Source organism: Corapipo altera, unplaced genomic scaffold, assembly GCF_003945725.1.
Source record: "Corapipo altera isolate COAL_440 unplaced genomic scaffold, ASM394572v1 78, whole genome shotgun sequence".
Taxonomy (NCBI): domain Eukaryota; kingdom Metazoa; phylum Chordata; class Aves; order Passeriformes; family Pipridae; genus Corapipo; species Corapipo altera.
The window spans coordinates 1,504,450-1,523,622 of NW_020884904.1; the positions used below are offsets into that span (position 1 = coordinate 1,504,450).

At 41.8% G+C, this 19,173-nt stretch overlaps 1 protein-coding gene across 5 annotated transcripts in view; it reads right to left on the reverse strand.

Moving 5' to 3' along the window:
* The window catches only part of TEAD1 (TEA domain transcription factor 1), a 157,342-nt gene that overhangs the window by 88,859 nt on the left and 49,310 nt on the right, over positions 1 to 19,173 (reverse strand). For 4 of the 5 annotated variants that reach the window (XM_027651159.1, XM_027651157.1, XM_027651158.1 and 1 more), the window contains exon 2: positions 14,559 to 14,812. In XM_027651159.1, coding sequence (XP_027506960.1) covers positions 14,559 to 14,706 — 148 coding nt within the window. In that variant the 5' untranslated portion in view covers positions 14,707 to 14,812. Of the gene's footprint in view, positions 1 to 14,558; positions 14,813 to 19,173 lie in introns of those variants that run through there. The other variant, XM_027651156.1, reaches the window with a different exon arrangement.

Genomic DNA, 19,173 nt, shown 5'->3' on the forward strand with positions numbered 1-19,173 from the left:
TTTAAGCTAATTAAATAACGTCAAGTTCTAGCAGGCGTTTTCAGGCCATTAGAGTTTTCCATTTCTGGACCCCTAAGGGTACCTAGCAAATCTGGCTTCAGGAGAACTGAGATGTGGATTCGAAGGTGCTGACAACGCTAAACGCCTTTTTAAAAGCTGGAAAATATCCTGACAGTTTGGACACTCTCTGTGGTTTCCATACAAAGCGAGTTTGTGGAAGATCTGTGAATGTGAGCAAACAGTCTTATATGCTTGAAGCTACTGGGGGATTGACTTCAAGCATCTGTGGTTTCAAAGGCATCAGTCCCTAAGTGGGATAGCACAGGACAGCCTGTGTAACGCCCTGTGGCAGACCAAAGGGTGAAGCAGCTTGCTCCTGATAAGCAGCAAGAAACTATTTATCACGTTGAATTCTTTTCCCGACTTCAGCAGTCCTTTTGTTGCCAGCCTCACCTACCCTTCAGTCTGGCACCTCCACCAGTTGTTCTACCTACTGCCCCTTCCCCCCACAAGCCCTCCTCACTCCTCACAGTGCCCCAGTGGCTGTGGAGATGAGCACTGCCCACTGTGAAAAATAAAAGCATTTTATTTAGCTTCTACTCTCGACCACAAGTGTAGCAAACACCAAATGCCTCCCAGATACCTAAAATGAACAGTTGCTTCATGTAGCCATGGGTTTGCTATCATTTGTAGCATTTTCTCTCCCCTCTCTGCTATTCATATGATAAACCCACTTATGCTACTGGTCTTAAAACAGACTGTAAACAGCCGGAGCAGAGATTGTCTCATCTTGTGTGCACAAGACCTACTACAATGGAGCCTTTATCCCGCCTGCAGACTTTCAGCACTGCTATAATTCAAATACTACTAATAATGATAGTGAATGTGAAATAGTATGAGCAAGACATTAACATGAACAGAGAATAACCCTCTATCAACAAGAAGCTCTATAGGAATAATGGACTACACCAGCAATACTGGCAGGGTTTCCATGCATCCTGCTTTTTAACCCTAACGGAGCCCAAAACACCTTCTCAAATCTGTGGAAAGACTGTTTCAAACACATCATACTGAATGAAGCCTTTTTATCAAGATGCAGCAGCCCCACATGCCATTCGGGGCTAATAAGGAAAATAACCTTTGCCAGCTGAAACTGTTACTGGAAAAGGGAACGGAGGCCAGTGTGTAGTGGCACGGCTGGACGATAAGCTCTGGTGTGTGGTCTGCCTAGGATAAAATGAAAATTACCCCAGTCTAAATCAGCCTCTCATCCACTGTACTGCCCACTAAAAAAAAAACAAACAAACCCAACAAAGCAAACCAAACAAACCAAACAAAAAAATAAAAATTAAAAAAAATCAAAACAAAACCAAAAAGCAAACAAACAAATAAAAAAAGAGAAACCAATCATTAATGTGCAAGAAAAAAGGTTCTTCTCACATCACTTCTCATGCCAGGATAATCCTGGTTTCACGCCACACATAAAGGTTGTATTGAGACACCAGTGAGATTTCACTGTCATTTCAATAACACACACGTTCAAGTCAGCCTCTATAAAGGTGTGTGCATATCTGGACACACCTCTGTATAAAGTTCAAACATGATTTAAATATGTCATCCTACACCGACAAAGTCGTATTAGAACAAATCTGAGCCTATTGTGACTGTCTGAGTCATACGAGTACACGGCAGATATTTTAACACCACTTTGATGGCTGACATAAATAAGCCTAAATCTCCAGCGTACTATGATTTATATGACCACAATAGCTCTTCTCCTTCCCTTCCTAGCTAATTTATCATATGGAACCGACTCGCAGATTTCCCTTGAAATGGTACTAATGTAAAGGAAAATTAATAGGTTTACAATCATCGACACAGCTGACCAGCATACAGCAGCATCCTCTTAAAGAACAAGCTGGAGCTGCCTGAAACAGCCCTGGTTTAGAGGGAGGCAAAGCCTCCTGACAGCCCCAGACGAAGGTCTGTGCCTGCAAAGGTCACAGGTTTGAGAGTGTGCTACAGGCGAGGCAACACTGTTTGGGGGAAAGCTGCAAGCTGCTGTAAAAAAAGGCCCAGAAGTACAGCAGCATTTTAAAAGGCACTGTATTCCTGGCAAGTCACGTGCTTTAAAACTGGATGTAAATCATTGCAAACTTCAACTTTTGTTTCAACAGAACTTTTCTAATGTTTTTGGTTCCACACACAGGGCCCTGTTCAGCATCTTGCTGCCATGGTGGTGTTTTTCTATCTTGACAATTCACTTCCTCGAGCAGGCACGTAGCCAACTTAAATGAGACTCAACGCAGTGAAAAGCCCTTCAGGTAAACAGTGTGATAAGCTAAACTGCAAAAACGAGACAATGTTTTTGGACTATGAGGCAGTTGCTATGGAGACGGTTGCTAATTAACTGCATTCAGCCAAGAGAACAAAGGGTTTAAGGGCAGACAGGACTCTGTATCTTAGAGTGAGCAATGCATAATGTCTTATGCAATCTGCACATCTATCATATCTGGAATACCTGAGCCTTTGCTTAGGTTGGAAAATACCTCAATGACAACAGGGTGGTTTACTCCTTCAAATTTGAACTAATTTTTAGGTAATTAACGACTTATCAGTTTTTAAAAAACAAACAAAATCCATACTTAAAAGTCACGGGTATCATGAATCAATGCATCAAGTCAGGACTGTATTAAACATTGAAATGTTTTATGTTCGCTCAGAGTTACTGTTTTCACAGAGGGTTTGCATGGCAAGGTTTTGGTAGTGAGGGGCTACAGGGGTGGCTACTTTGAGAAGCTGCCAGAAACTTCTTGTGTCCGACAGAGCCAGTGCCAGTCAGCTCCAAGACAGATCCGCTGCTGGCCAAGGCTGAGTCCATCGGTGACAGTGGTAGTGCCTCTGGGATAACAGATTCAGGAGGGAGGAAAAAAACCTGGGCAGCTGTAGCCAAAGAGGAATGAGAATATGTGAGAGGAACAGCCCTGCAGACAGCCAGGTCAGTGCAGAAGGAAGAGGAGGAGGAGGTGCTCCAGGTTCTGGAGCAGTTCGGGAAGAACTGCAGCCCATGGGAAGGACTCACAATGGAGAGGTTCATGAAGAATTGTATCCCGTGGGAGAGACCCCATGCTGGAGAACAGGAAGTGTGTGAGGAATCCTCCCCTTGAGAAGGAAGGAGAAACAGAGACAAATGTGTGATGAACTGCAATCCCCATTCCCCATCTCCCTGCACCACTGAGAGGGAGGAAGTAGACAAATTGGGAGTAATGTTAAAATAATTAATTCTTTAATTAATTCTTAAATGAAGTTCCTACAAATATACCTTGGAACTAAATACTGCATTTGAATCAAAATTAGCTATTCTGAACAGACATTGAATTACATTCTTTCAAAGGGCTCATGTTGTGCTTGAGTTTTGTATTATGACTCTTTACTATTTCTACCATACCCTGTAGGCCTGCACCACTTTTGAAAAAGCATAGACTTGTCAGAGGTGACATAAATCCCACAGCAGCATATTTCCAGCTTACAGAATCCCAGTGTGTTCCTGAGGAAACTGCCTGTGCTCACGGCATCCCCCTGCAGCCCCAAGGGCCAGGACCCTCTCAGAGACCCCCTGACCCTGTCTGGGGGGTAAGACCTGCACAGGATGTGCTCGGGCCAGACCAGGCACCTCCATACAGCATATGGGCAGATCCCAACTCACTTTGCAGAAGCTGACCTCTTTTCCTAAGTGAAAGAGGAGAAAACCAGTAAAGAGCCAGTTGCTCATTAGAAAGACCCCTCCTTTAGAGATGAAAAGCCAGTGGATAAAATACATCTGTGCTAACACAAGATTTCTTTAGGTCTGGATAAATAAGGCAATGTTTTTCCTTTTTAAGTCATTAAACATATGATTTAAATAAAAATAAAACTGGGAATTTTTTTAATGTGATTTAGGTACTGTTGGGATTTAAAGAGTCATAATCAATTCTGAAGTTAAGTCCTTACTAAGGGGAATGGGATGAGTTCACACCTCATATGAGGGTATTACTTCAGCAAAGCCTGCTGCACACTGAACAAGCAGTATATTAATTTACTACAAGAAGGCCTAAGGTTTGGGGTTTTTTTGACATTTTAAATTACGAGGCATCTGCAAACAGATCCTAAATCTGAATTGCACATGGATTTTCCACACCAGCCAATTCAGACTGCCCCTAGACATCCCCTCCAGCATTAATCACTCACCCACACTACTGAAGTTCATATTTCTTTTACAGAAACAGAGGTCTGCAAAATTCTTAAACTCTTGCCTAGAAAACAGGAATTATTACTTATGTGGCAAACTAAGTTTTAAACATAAGGGACCCAATTCTGCCTTCAGTTACACTGCCATAAATCTTTAACAATTCCATTAGATTTATAACAGTGTAACTGAGGAGGAAATTGAGCCCAAGATATTTTCTAAATCGGTAATTAAATAGCAGAATTTTAGTTTGGCACAGAGTAAAGACCTCTTAGATTACGTCGTTGGATAAGGCTACATACTTTTTTGTTCCTTGAATAATGATGTTATGAGCAAATTAAATCATCTTATTTTCAGCAGCTTCTCTATTACTCTGTGGAAGGACCACATCATCTCATGGAGCATCAATATGGGGCTAAATATCACCTCACTTTCCTATCCATTTTCTCTCTCTTCTCCATATAAATACTAGACTCCTTATAGCTCTCCATTATTTGTACACAGTATAAGGCATCTCGAGGACCTTTTCTTGTTTGGTTTCAAGGAACTACTATATTAAGCAAATGGCTAATAATAATAAAATGGCATTTAGTCAACTCCCCTATCAGAGAAGAAAGGCATCCTGTGGTCACATTATGCAGAGATTGCCCTTTTCAGAAGATGCAGCCTGCTCTCCCCACACACAGGATGTGGTGCAGGAACATGGTTTTGCCACAGCTGCCCTAAGCTCCCCAAGGGTCACTGGATAAGCTGTGAAAGGGCCCCCTTCAGCATTAAAACTTAGATGGCACTGTGGGGCAAGAGGCCTCAATTCCCAACCCTTGATGACATCAGACAAGTTATTTAGTCTCTCTAGACTTCTTCATTGGGCAAAGGCAACTTGTATAATTTCCTGTCTCATAATTTTAATAGAAGTGGTTTTTTTTAATGGGCTATTTTACCTCATTTTTATTTCTGCTCAGTATTTCCAGTTCTAATGCATCTCTCCTATTACCTCCTACTTTGCTAACCTCATATGCCAGAGTCCACGTTGTCCCCAGCTCTGTGTGTGTCACACTCGCAGAGGTCAGTGGGAGGCTGAAACTTGGGAAAACTGCTACCAAATGGGGGCTGAGAGAGATCAACAGACTTTGGGGCAGCCAGGCCAAAGGGCTTTCTGAACTGTCCCACCTGTTAATGACACTCCTCTGGACACCCAGCTATGTAGCTCCAATGGACTCTTTTCCCTGCCTCGCAGGATGGAAAATTCTGCGGGCGGCTCCTCCGTACACTATCCCTTACAGTAATTCTCCCAACCTCTGGTGATTGGGCCTCCTACAGCTAAAAATACACCATGCAGTCTAAATATGTAACAGACAATATATGCCTGCATACCTCACCTATCTAAATATATGCTTACATACCTATCTAATAACGACTACAAATATGAATCATACTATATCTTTGCAGATTGCTCTCACAGCAGGTTGCATTCAGTTGCCAAAGCAAAGAAGGAAGGTCCCAGTCAAGAGGCAGTCAATTTGTTGAGTGTGACCTCCTTATTGAGGTCTCCTAAGTACATTTGAATTGGCTAGAACACATTTTATTCACACACACAAACACGCATATTTGCACATATATGTATGTGCATATATGCATGTAGCTATTAGTAAACATTTATTTCACCATTAATTGTACTAAAAGTTTTATTGCCAACAGGAGGAACTAAACAAATGAAAATGCATTTCTTGTTCAAAGAATTAAATGCTGAAGTTACCAAACCACATGAAGGCATTTGTTACAATGATACAAAGACTATTTTCACTGTGTAAAATTATTAGTTGTCAGCTATATTCATAAACATAGTAATCCTGCTGTCCCCAAATCCCTGGAGTTGGAACCATTTGGGTTAACATTTTCTTCTTCCCAGTGTTTAAGACAATAGTGTTACTCCCTAGTTTAGGGGTAAAACTGGTGCTGAATACAAGTAGCTAAAGATGCATTTTTCATCTGTGTTCCCTACTCACTTGCATTGCAAGCATGGCATAAAAGGCTATTTAAACAGTGATTTCTATTTAATTAATGCTTTTCTTTTCCATGCTAACCAAAAACCAGTAAGATAGAAGAAAGCAAAAGTGAAGCAGCTTCAGGCAAATAAGCTTGAGCTGTTTTAGCTTTGCTGCAATGATGAGGCATACTGAAAACTTATGCAAACTTAGCATAACCTACCTCTTCTACTTCCACACAGATTACTGGAATATGCTCCCTAACACCTCTAGGCATGTATTCTGTGCCACTGCCCCCAAAACCATCAGACATCAAGTCTGATATGTTTGCCTGCAGACAAACCAAGACTCAGCCCAAGCCAAATCCATCACTGCCTGTTGGATCTCCGGTGCATCCCCTCCAAGGAGGGCAACTAAACCAGGAACCTGCATGATGACCTGATTTTTTCTGATGGCTCGTACAGATGGTAACCTCTGTCAAGCTTACTGCCCCATTCAAGATACAAAGGAGATCTCAACAAAAGCATGAAATCTACCTACATCCAGAAAATCCTCAGGAGGCTTGACCTAGCTGGAGGTGGCTGTTGTAGGAAGGCTGTAATTAAGGAGTTGTGACAGTGATGCTGACTTCTCACACCAGAAAATGTGTGTGTTGATCACAGTTTCTATTAACAGTGTTTGAGTCCTCTGTAGGTAAAATTATAATGGTGTTGTTTTCCCAGCAGCTCCTGCAGAGTGCTGTGCTTTCTCAGGGTTCCAGTTCAGTCATGAATTTGGGATACTTTGTTGTCCCTTTCACAATAGGTCCAACAAGACATGTCACTTCTCTATGTTTAAAAGAGCATTCATGAAATGGAATTAGCACATTTATGTCCCCAATTCATATTATTTTTGCTTAGAAAGACATGTTCCTTAATCATACAGTGTAAACACTGAGTATGCCTAGAAAAAAAAATCAGAAAAACTTCAGAGGAGCCTTTTGCTAGTAGCTAAACCATTACTCCTACTGAAAGTCTGTAAACTTTTAATCCAGTAGGGTCCAATTCCTTAAACTTAAATTCCAGACTCAAATCATCTGGAAGCCTAGAGCCTGGAGTGTTTCTCTCTGATGTTCCAGACCAAGTGCCTCACATGAAACTGTTTGTAGGATAGGAAAATATTCATACAATGGTATTACTGCAACTTCTCAAGGGCATCACCAAAAGAAAAAAAAAAAATCCTGAATGCATCTGTGAGGAAATCCCTGTAAGACACAGTTAAGATCCATATTAATTTTGAATAGCATGGCCCTCAGGGAATTGTGTAAGACTCATGTCACAACAACCACAGCATTTACTCTCCAACAGTTAGCCCAGTCTCACTCCTCTAAGGTGTGGGGTGGGATACCAACCTACTTCTCAGGACACTGCATGTGCCCAGAAAACCAAAGATGCTGTAAAATGTTGTTGTGTTCCCGTTGCTCCCTGTTCCCCACAGTGTTATTTGTTGTCACACCCACATTGAGAAAATCCACTAAGGGAACAGTGGGAACATTAGGATGAAGTTTCCCTCCCAATATGGTTCAGATGTCTGCTTTTTACCACTCATCTCACTGGCCCCTACTCTGTCTCAAAGTGATTCCCAATTCCAGGCTCTTAGAGGTTGGTACAAGCCATGGTGAGGGTGGTGATGCCAGCAGTTAAAGGGTCAATTTTTGCACTGTCCAAGTCTCTCTCTTTACCAAACACCAGTTTCTATGTTTTCTTATCTCTTCTGCTTCCATAAGGACGTCAAGAGCAAGCGTGTCAACATGAACATAATTTACCTTCTGCATCCCCACATAAGAACTTTATTGGGGATGTGGGTCATGCTGCCATGATTGTGTGAGATAACTCAACTGGTATTTGAAGTGGAGACACTTCTACCATAATCTTAATACTGGTCTCATGAAGAGGAATTCAAACCTGACAGCCCACCATAACCCCCAAGAGAATGTGGGCCTTACTTGTCTAACTCAAGTTGTTCCCAGGTTGTCCGAACCAGGTGTTTGCTCTAACATGCTTCTAGGAGGAATCCCAGTTCCACAAGGAATGAGATCAATTACATAAGTCCATTTTCTTTTATGCTATCTACATTCAGGGTATTAAATTATCTTGATCTCTCAGTACTGTGCAACCAACTAACACACTACATCAGCCTGATCAAGACTGCTTTAACTACCTCCCAGTGCGACAACTCTATTTCTTAAGGCTGCAAAACTATGCCTTCTGCAATTACAGGATCACAAGTTCATCTTGAGAAACCAGTGCTGGAAGAAAAACAAGCTAATATAAATCACACTAGACAACAATCACCTAAATGTATCCTGGATGTTCCAGTGAGGTTGCATCACTTCAGTGCTCTCATGCTAACACGTGTCAGTTCTAAACAAGGGTATTACTAAAGGAACAATGCCATAAAGGAGAAACACCCTCTTGCTCTGTATGGCCATTTGAAAAGGATTAGCCATTAAATGACACTGAAGTGGTCAAATGCCTGATCAGAACCTGACCTGGTACCTTCCACTTGGTTAGGCAAGAACTGATGTTGCTAGTAACTCCTCAGTGCAAGGGTGCCTACTAAACACCGGAACACTTGGGCAGCAGCCACACCGTTTTCTTGACACTGTTTCCCACAAACAGGCTATAAACAACTTTCTATGAGCTCCCCTTTATAGGGACGACTGAAGAGAACATGTTTAGTAGAGAGAGAACAAAATTGAAGTGCTAAAAATCACTTTCAAAGGATGCCCTGCTCTTTCTGATGCCTAATTTTTCAGCAAAACCTTCTAATATATTTTCCCAGTTCCTCTGAAATACATCACCCTCCTAACCCAACACAGCCAAATGGAATAGTCACTTGCTGTGCCATGTATGAGCTTCCACAACATTACCAACACTTTCAGGTGTGGTGCTTCTCCACAGCCTGCTCTCTTCTGCCTGCTCCCCTGTTAGGAGTCGATACTCTTATCACACACAACTCTCACTGTCCCACTTATATTTTCTCTTGAGGATGACAGGTTATGACAGAGGGAAAAAAAAAGAAAAAGAAAAAAACTCTCTCGTGAAGGCTCTGCCACTTTATCTCAAACCATCGAACAATTTACTCTTGAAAGCCCAAGCAGAAAGATGAAACTCTGTCCCCCCACATTTCAGAAATCCTCAACAAGAAGTAAGGTCAATAACCCCTCGTTTCCATTGACAGCAGCGCCTGTTGCTCAGCTCACAAAACCAGATCGCCTCCTCGCAAGCACAGCGTGCTGATCCTGCAAGAACATCAACAGATTGCAAAAACGTTCACAGGCAGGTTCGCTCGTCATCCAAGTACTTCCAAGCAGTAACTTTTCAAACAGACACCATATCCCTGGCCCTTGGTCTCCTTTCCCTGCTGGCCAGTGGCTCGGCACGGGCGTGCACAGCCTGGCGTCACGCGTGTGCCCTGCCGTGATGTAACACCCCGAGCAAGCCCAGCCCTGCGAGAGTGTTTCTAGACACATTTGTTTACAACCTAAGAAAACCAAACAGCAACTTTCATAATAGGAGTCCCATCTCCTATTGCAGTTGGTGCCTGTTGCTGTGAGACCAAAAAGAAAAAAAAAAAAGGAAAAAAAAAAGAGGGGGGAAAAATACAGGAGCGTATCTTTGTACAGTGATTGCAGTAACAGATGAATAAACATGCAACCTGATACTGCACATCTGGTATTTCATCACTCCAAATACCTTATTCACATTCAAATATGTTTAATACTGTGGAAAGTTTATAAGGTAGCAATGGCTTTATAGAGGCAGTAACTTGCATGGGACTTTTAAAATTAAAAGCAGTAGTAAAAATAATTTATTCCATGTTACCATATTCTTCATAAAGCTATTTACCTCGCAGTTTCCCATTAGAAACCCAGAAAAACACCAAATAATAGCAGTTAGCTACAGAATCACACAAGCCTACAGAATAGGATTTCTTTTGTCAATGTACTAGTTCAAAGTTCAATTTTAATATTCGGGTTATAAGAGGTGCTTTGGAAATGAAGACTATTATTGCTCATCATGCAAAAATTCTATTACCTGAGATGAAATTTTTATGAAAGTATCATTTTCCCTTTACTGTCATGGCAGTGCATAGCAAAAGCTTTTATGTATAACCTAATAAACATATACCACAGTTCTGAATGGCTGCTATATACCTCCTCACGTTAATTAGTACTCGTTCTTCTCTGTAAAACAACTAAAGATGCTACAAAACTTGCTTTTTAAATAATCACTACATGCTTTCAAGCAGTTTTGTTGCAGAGACGAATACTTCCAATGCAAATTTATAATTGAAGAGCTGTTTACAGGTCTCAAAATTTAAGATCAAATTATGTTCATGTCTTAAAGGCAAAAGCCACCTTTGCTACCTTGAGGCTAAGTTAGAAGTGCTGATAGCAACATTCCTGCAGGCATATTACAATTCCTAGCAGCTTATGGCACTTTGGCATTGTCCCTAGAACTGCACTAAAGCTACTTCTCTCTATAGCTAAATTAAAAAAAAAAAAGATGAAAATGTGCACGCAGGGCCAAATGCATTCTCGTGGTAATTCCACTGACTTCAGTGTTACACCAGGGATAACAGTAGGGCTGCATTTCACAGCAGCTTTCGTTCTTGTAATCTTTTCCAAAACACTCTCCCAGGAGCAAAGACAAGCACAGGCAAATATCCTGCCAATAAGTGAGTTCACAGGAATTGCTACAAGCAACTAAACTGTCAGCAGTAAAAGACCAACAATTGGAAGAAAGTACAAATACAGGACAGCCAATGCCCTCTAATGGGCTTGAGTTTTACTATGTGCTGGATAAACAAGGACATGGAAATTCATGGGAATGGATCTCTGAGAGGGAAGGTAAATTATAGGGTGTCCCACCTTGTACCAGTGGATGGTATTTATGTTTGATCAATTTTTCTTTTGAAATGGTACAGATTAAAAAAATCTTACAAATACCTTGCAGGACAAATGAAAATGGGTCTAAGAACTCTGTCTTTCCTCTATGGGCTACAGTTGCCTGCTTCCACAAAGAGTGTGAGCATCAACTTACAGATGTGTTCCTCTATCCTCCTTCAAGCCTTCATACTTACACCATCCTCACCTTTCTGTAATTTTGTTTACTTTTAGTCAATACTGCACTAGGAACAAAACCAACACTCTAAGACCTTCAGAACCACACACACAAGGGAAAGAGGAAAAGAAGTGATGGATAGTGCTTTCCTGCAGAAAGTTTATCCCTGTTCCCTTGGCCTCACCCTGCATTCCCTCTCTCTCAAGAATTTCCAAACTACAGTTCCTGGAATTTACCCATCTGAACCAAAACAAGTGTCTTTGCTGCTTACCCAACCATTTCCCATTAATTTAAAACCAAGAGTTTCATTAAGCTTTCATTTTCTTTTCTGAAGGTTTCTTCAACGAGCCACAACCCTGGGCCAGCACCACCCTGAAACGCTCCTGGTCTTGCACAGGAGCATTTATAGCTTTGCCTTTATAGCCTGAGGATGCCCTAAGGCAAAAAAAAAAAAAAAGTCTAGACATCCTCTTTCCCTTCCCAGCCATGGGGCCCTGCAACCCTTTTCTGTGGGTATAAGATCAGAAGTCTTTTGTTCTCCTCATCCTCTTGTGCCTTAAGTTACTTTTTTGGGAAGGCAAGGGGAGAGGAAAACACCCTCCCCTTCCCTTCCCTCCTTCATTTGAGATCTCAGCTGTAGAGGAACAGTTGAAGTGATTCAGGCTGCCCAGAGAGGTCACAGATGTCCCTCAGTACCAGTGGACACGCTGCTCCTGCCCAGGTGGCACCAGGGGCAGGCACCCCTCCGCCAACCCCACCCCTCCGCCAACCCCACCCCTCCAGATTTCATGCCCCCCAGTCCTCCTTGAGCAATCCACCAGGTCCCCCTGAGCCAGCTGACCAAGAGTCTGTACACAGAGCTCTTAGAAACACGAGTTTAAGGATGGTTTTAGACCACCACAAAGAACAGTGAAGAAACTCTGGCTTCTGCTTACACGAATGTCGCAAAGCTCTCATTAAATCAAAGGCAGAGACTTAAAATATTTCTTCAAGCAAAATCTTCTCAAAGTCTCCCTTCAAAGATCAAAAACTACAATTGCTTAACTTAATCCACACAGAGTGATCATTATATTTGCCTCTATAAAAATCATATTTGTTCTTGTGCCTATATCTGAAGGTAATTTCAGACAGAAAATGAAATGGTGCTCTCTTGACCTTTTGTCTTACAAGGTTCATGAATTACTGACACATTACAATATCCCCCAAAACTGTGGAAGCTTAGAGATACTGCAATGTCTCTCTTGTAAGTGAAATAAACTTGGTATGCCACTAAAAGGCATTAAATTATTTTCATTATGCCACACAGAATCTAAAACACTTACACTGTTTTGATTTCAAAATCCTTTGAGAACAATTATGCTCTCAGGGCCATAAGACTCTATTAGAAAAGTCCTCAGAAACCTAGCATGGTTTCAATAAATCCTCAAACACTACAAAGCAGTTACTCAGCTTGAAGAATGAAAACATGAGTTCATCCACTGCAAAGTCAGGATGTAAATTCTGCTCATAGAGTACCCTTGCACTTCCTAACACATTTTTTTTTCTTCTCAATCAGGGCAACTCTTTAAGTCAGGTTTTCAGCATCAAGTACACTTAGATCATTTTTTGATTGAAAATAAACTATATTTGACTTAGGATTAGTATAAATGTGAGGTGTGCATATGCTTATGGTACTACTAGCTACCAGTATTAATCAGCAATTAGATATGCACAAATAGCTTTATACATATATAATTCAACAAGTCTTAACATTCGGGAGTAGAGAACCATCAAATGAAGTCAGTGATTGTCAAAATGAATGGATAAATAAGTTAATTTCTTTAATTTATATAACGGAACAAAAATGCTTCAAACCAGCAAAAATCGGATTTCAGGGGTGACTAGTGTGGTTGTAGGGATCCTGATTAAAAAAAAAATGCAGCCACAGTTATTTTGGCTGATGAGGCTGTTCAAGCCTAAGTAGAGCTTTTGAGCATAAGTACACAATAAGCTTGTTTGTATATACATGCTTATGTACTCCTAGAAGGAGCACAACCTTCTAATTAGGCAAATCATCTCCCCTTTCCAAAGGAAAATAACAGCATCAAAATGCAATCAAAACAGGCGGAAAGGGGAGAGAAGGAGAGGACAAGAGAGATTATATTCCCTTGGGCAGTGGTAGAACAGGAGGGCGGGAGAAGGGGGGGGGGGATAAAAAACAAACACCCAGGCAGGAAACCCGGCCCCAGCAACTTTCTGCCAAGGGCAGCTGAGATGCTTCATCCCAACCCTTTTTTTTTTTTTTTTTTTCCCCAGACGCGACTGTTTGGTGTGGCCGCCGGGGTCACACGGCAGCTGCGGAGGGGGCCGGGGGGCCCTGGTCCCGGCAGCAGCAGCAGCAGCAGAATCCCTGTTTCCATGACCTCAGGCGGGGGGCACAGCTGGTGGCAGCTGCAGCACCATCTGCTCGGGGCTGGGCCCCCGCCCCTGCCCGGGGCTGCCCAGCCAGGTACAGCCAGAGCCAGTGTTTGAGTGTCCCCAGGGGCACAGCCACCCACAGCACGGGCACCCCAGGGAGGGGCTCTGCCGGTCCCCAAGAGGGGTTTGCAAAATGGAAAAGTGAAAAAATGAGAGCGGGACGAAAGCTACAGAGCCCCGACGGTGCGTGCAGATGTCAGCGTCCCTCCGCGGAGCCCGTATTTATGGAAAGCTGTCAGCACGTCATCTGATTTGTAGCAGTTAGCACGGAGGGAAGGGAAAAGAGAGGGAAAAAAAAAAGAAAAGGGATGCCAAGGCACCCCAACTTTCCTCTTTCATCAAGAGGCTTCTGAACACAACAAGAACTTTATCACTTTTCAATTCGGTATTGCGAAATCTGCCACACCACCAGGCAGACAGTGCTTCCCATTTCCCTGTCTTCACCATTATTGAAAAATAAAGAAAAATGCTTACTTCTTCTATGCCCAAGGAGTGACACATTTAGAAGTTTCTTTTAAACATTCACATTCAGTCACAGCACAGCACTTGTTAGAGGCACAATTCTGTACCAATATTGCTTCCTAGTGCCAGTCGTGAAGGAACTGACTCAGACAGTCCTGACCACCACATCAGCCCAGCTGAGCTCTCTCAACTTCACAGATTTCTTCCAGGTTTACTCCAAAAGTACCAAAATCAGAACTAGGAATTTTGTGTGAAAATAAGCTGTCTTTACAGTTCGCATTGGCACAATTATTTCCAAAGGCTAAAACGTGTACCACTTACCATACATTTTGCCTTCATCTGATAAGATGATTTTCCTCCTCCCACATGGTGGATAGATAGCTAGAGCCTCCTGAAAGCTCTGTTCAATGTCAGGGCTCCAGACACCTTCTGCATCATTGTCAATAGGTTTATCTGCAGAATCACTCATTCTTTCAATATCTTCGGCAGGACTCTCGCTGCCGCTCCAGCTGCTGGGCTCAATGGTGATGGCTGGGGTCTCCAAGCCTAAGCCTGGAGTCTTCAAGGAAATAAACCTGCAAAACAAACAAACAAACAACCCCAAAAGGCATTAAAGACATGGAACTCCAGGCAAACATTTCTGTCTACTTCTGATGCTAAGTTAACTGCAGCTGAGCAAGAATGGCCATAACACGAGCATGGGGTGGACCCAGGAAAAGTGAAAAACTAATAACCATTCTACGTCAAATGAGCACAGGTGGAGCAACAAGGCTGTCAGAAGGGGAACTCTACCACATTTTCTGTGTGCAATTACATGAAGGCATAGAGCATCAGGGTGTTTTTCACAGATAGACAAAGTGGGTCTTAATACTTGGAAAAACTCTCCAGCCACATTTCATCTGGTTGAAGACTGGCACCCTTAAAATGACGAGCCAGATCCTCAGGCAGGAGTAAATCAGCGTACTTCCACTGGCTGGAAGGGAAGCACACCAATTTATGCCACAGTGACCACCAGAGCCTAAACCCACTTGAACCTAAAAACAAAAGCAAAAACTATTGTTCACATTCATCCGGATGTCAGTGGAGTAAATGGAATTACGCTAGTGATGACACAGCTCAATGCAATGAAGTGGAAAAGGCTGTAATTTTCAGATATTACCCAAATAAATAATACAATAAGAAGCTGAGCTACATACGAGAAGAAATTTTTTAAATGATAATATCAGAGAAAAGAATTACAAGAAAAGATATATGCTTTGCTTGATTTAAAAGGTCTCTGTCACAGAACCATAGCAGAACAAAAATTACAAGCTTCAAGTTGCTGAATCAATTTAATAAGAAATAATTTAATATAGCTGCACCTGCTCACACCAGCAGAGCTGCAGATCTGTCAGTGTTCCTTTTATATTTTTGAGAGAAATACAACTCTGCTATAAAGACTTGCTCCAGGCAAAAAAGCTGCTATACCAGACCACATTCACCTCTGGTGTAATTCTTCAAGAAGTCAGTGAAATAACACCAGGAACAGATTTGGCTCAACATGTCTAAGCATAATGGAGTTTTATTTTGAAAAACGAAGAAGTTTGGTGACTAACTAATCTAAGTGGATGGGAGTGCTCAAACACGCACACGTGAGCTGCAAACGCACTTAAAAGTCCAGTTTGCTGGGTAAACACTCAAAATCCCCAAACTATAACAGTTTTACTCTACTGGGGCAGAAGAGAGGGGCTTCCCCTTCTGCACACCTCCATTCTCATGCTGATACACCTCTCACTGGGATCTCACAGGATGCCCATAAAACAACAGGTGAAAAGTGGCAGAAAGGCATTCACCCCATGGAGACAGAAGGGGAGGTTGTACATGGAAGGCCATGTCACCTCTGATGAAACACCTTTGGGCTGGAGAACTCCCTGAAAGAGGAAATATTTTCAGCAGCCCTCTCACGAACTCACCAATCAACCAATCGCTAGAGATAACCAAAACCTGACAGGCCGGTCTTGGAAAAAGAAAAACAGAGCTGAAACCGGGGAAACAGGGAGCAGACTCTCAGCCTCTCAGTCTCACAGACCAACATTACCAGTCTGATGTCCAAAGCATGGGGTATTTCCACTTCTCCAGCCTCTTAACAGGAGCTCGGAGGGATCAGCACATGTGAAATGGACTCCCAAGAACTTGATTTTACTTACTTGCCCGTCTATTTCTATAAATGAGGCATTTCTTAACTTCACATTGGTTTGAACATTTCAGCACAGCAATCGCCAGGCTAATCACTGCCTCAAACGCCTTTTAATAACTGATAATGAGGGAGCAGATGGATTCACAGGGAACCACACACAAATGGTAAGTGGGTGAGAAGTCTGGCCAAATGCACCACTTATTGTCTGGGAAATCCATAATATACAAAATTTTTAAATTCTCAGCACATGAAGGGAGATGTCTTCCTCATCCTCAGAAGGTTGAATGGTTGATTCAACCCCTGCAAGAGCTGAAACTTGTATGTAAGATTAAAGCCAAAGCATAAACACAGCAATACTGGGAAAGTACTGACAGGAAACAATCATGTCCACTTAAGCCTTCACATACAGGGGGAATTTTAGGTAAATGAGAGGTAATTGAATGTTAACAGGGATAATTAGGGAGGTTTCAGTTTTATTGCCATAGTGCAGGGGAAAATGGCTACTGGAAGAATCATGATCGAGGCCATGATTGAGCATTTCACCAGAAGACAGCACCAAATGGGACTGTTTCCTGGGTCTGTTCTTCAAAGGTGACTACAGGAGGAAATCCTTCCCCTCCCTGATCCCAGGCCCAACAGCACGCAATGCACAGCACAGCCACAGGCAGCTTTTGCTAAGCCCAGCCACCCTCTGCTTACAAAATCTGTCACAGTCGTAGCCTCAAGTCTTATTATCGCCCTATAAACCAGCCCTTGTTATTACATTATGCTGAAATAATTAAAAAGCACAAGGATCACAGTGAGGCTCTAAAGTAATTAATGTTACTTGATATTCATGTTATATCTTGCATTGTGTTTACTGGTGAATTTTCACTAAGGTGCTATCTCCCTTCTCATTCCTTTTTACATACTTGGATATCATCTTGAGGCATTAGTAGCTACTATTCCCGCCTCTAAAATGTAAGACAACCAAATGTTTCTTCCAGAACATCTGTACAATTGGGGGAGGAAGCAACCTGCTGGAAGAAAACCTCTCATACTAAAGATTATTTTCAGTGATTTCTGTTTTGGTGAATGCTGACACTACAGATCAATCTAGAGGACCAAGGAAAAAAAAAAACCTTGTATTACAACTGCTAAATTACTCCCTCTTATTTCAGGAAAATAATGAGCTAACTCAGTTAATCACTTCCAGCTCACCTCTGCATATCAAAAGGCAGTTCCACGTCCTTCTTAGCTTGAATTCTAAGGACCCAACTGTGACGAAAAATTTCAGACTTGTTATGCTGAAGTTCTACATGATTATCAAAAATAATACAAGCTGTTGACAGATTAACTTTGTTTCACATTTGTAATGAGCTATGAATCTCTTGTGAAATATGCAGATTTACAATTCAATTTAAATTTATAAACATTGTTTTTAAAAGTAAGCCTTCTTTATATTAGCAAACTCCAAATCTTACAATACCAACTTCCAGCAGACAAAGAGTTAAGCTCCTGGGGGTAATTAACCCCACCTCCCTTCACCAGAATCAGAGCTTGTACACATGACAGATCATTCTAGGATTATTTAAAGCACACTACTGCAGTTTAGGAGGTCTCTCCTAACTAGAGTTTTCCTTCTAACACCAGTCTTACATATTTCAAGACAGCTTCCCCTGTGCATAAAACTCCTTTAGCTGCAAACCCGAATGCATCCTTCCTGCAGTTGCTTTCCATTCTCTCCAGTTAAGTCACTTCTAAGTATATCTTTTGTTGTTCAGTTATTAAGATACTTTTTCTCTGCACGATGGAGGTATCCCCCCACAGCCCCCCCAAACAACACAATGTTACATTTAGGAATGGAGAAATTAGTAGGGGCAATAATGGATTTTATAAACAGGTTTTATAGCCAATCCATTCAAGACAGCTCAATGAGGTACAAGATAGGAATTATTATGTTCCCTCAGTAGAGTAACTTGAAAAATTACTTTAAAAACACAGAGAAACAAGACTAGCCATTGTCAGAGCTGATCAAACCAATGTATTTAACTAAAACCAAATGATAGTCCGCAACTTCTTATCAAGGGAATGGTTTCTTTACTTGCACAAAACACTTATGCCTTCGCTTTATGAGCAATGCAAACCTGGACTTGCCCAGAAAGTTGCTGCTCACAGACCAACAACTGAGATCAATAGCTCCTCACAGGAGCGTAGGACAAGTGAAGATTTAAGGCCTTGATATGTTTCATACCCTTCAACGAACCAACATGAAAACACTGTCTTTCAAAAGTCATTAGAGACGAATCTTATTTCATAATATCTTGCAAAAGTTAAACCATTTTCTCTGTTTGTTTAATTCATTTACTTTCTTGAATTTCAGTGTACAGGTGCCAAATGGTGCCTTCACTGTAGTGTCACATAACCACTGGAAGAAGATTAATACTCTGCAGATATTGGTGCAGGAACACGAGAATGACTGAAAACATGCCTTGATTCTGAGACGTGTCTGAGAAAGAAAACATTATATCTCCCAAGTCTTCTAAATTGTGTCTGCTTGAAGGGGACGAAGGGTAGGTATTTTTGAGATAATCTACAATGGCACCTGCAAGAATTGGCAGGTGAGAAAGCACCAGTGTTGTTATCCACACTGATCTTCTGGCTATGAATAGCTGTAGATGGCTACCAAATCATTCTTTCAACCAGACCAATATTCCTAAAACCTGTCTTTCAGAAAAACTTTAATTCTAGAGGTAAAGATTTTTAGTATTGAAGGGGTAA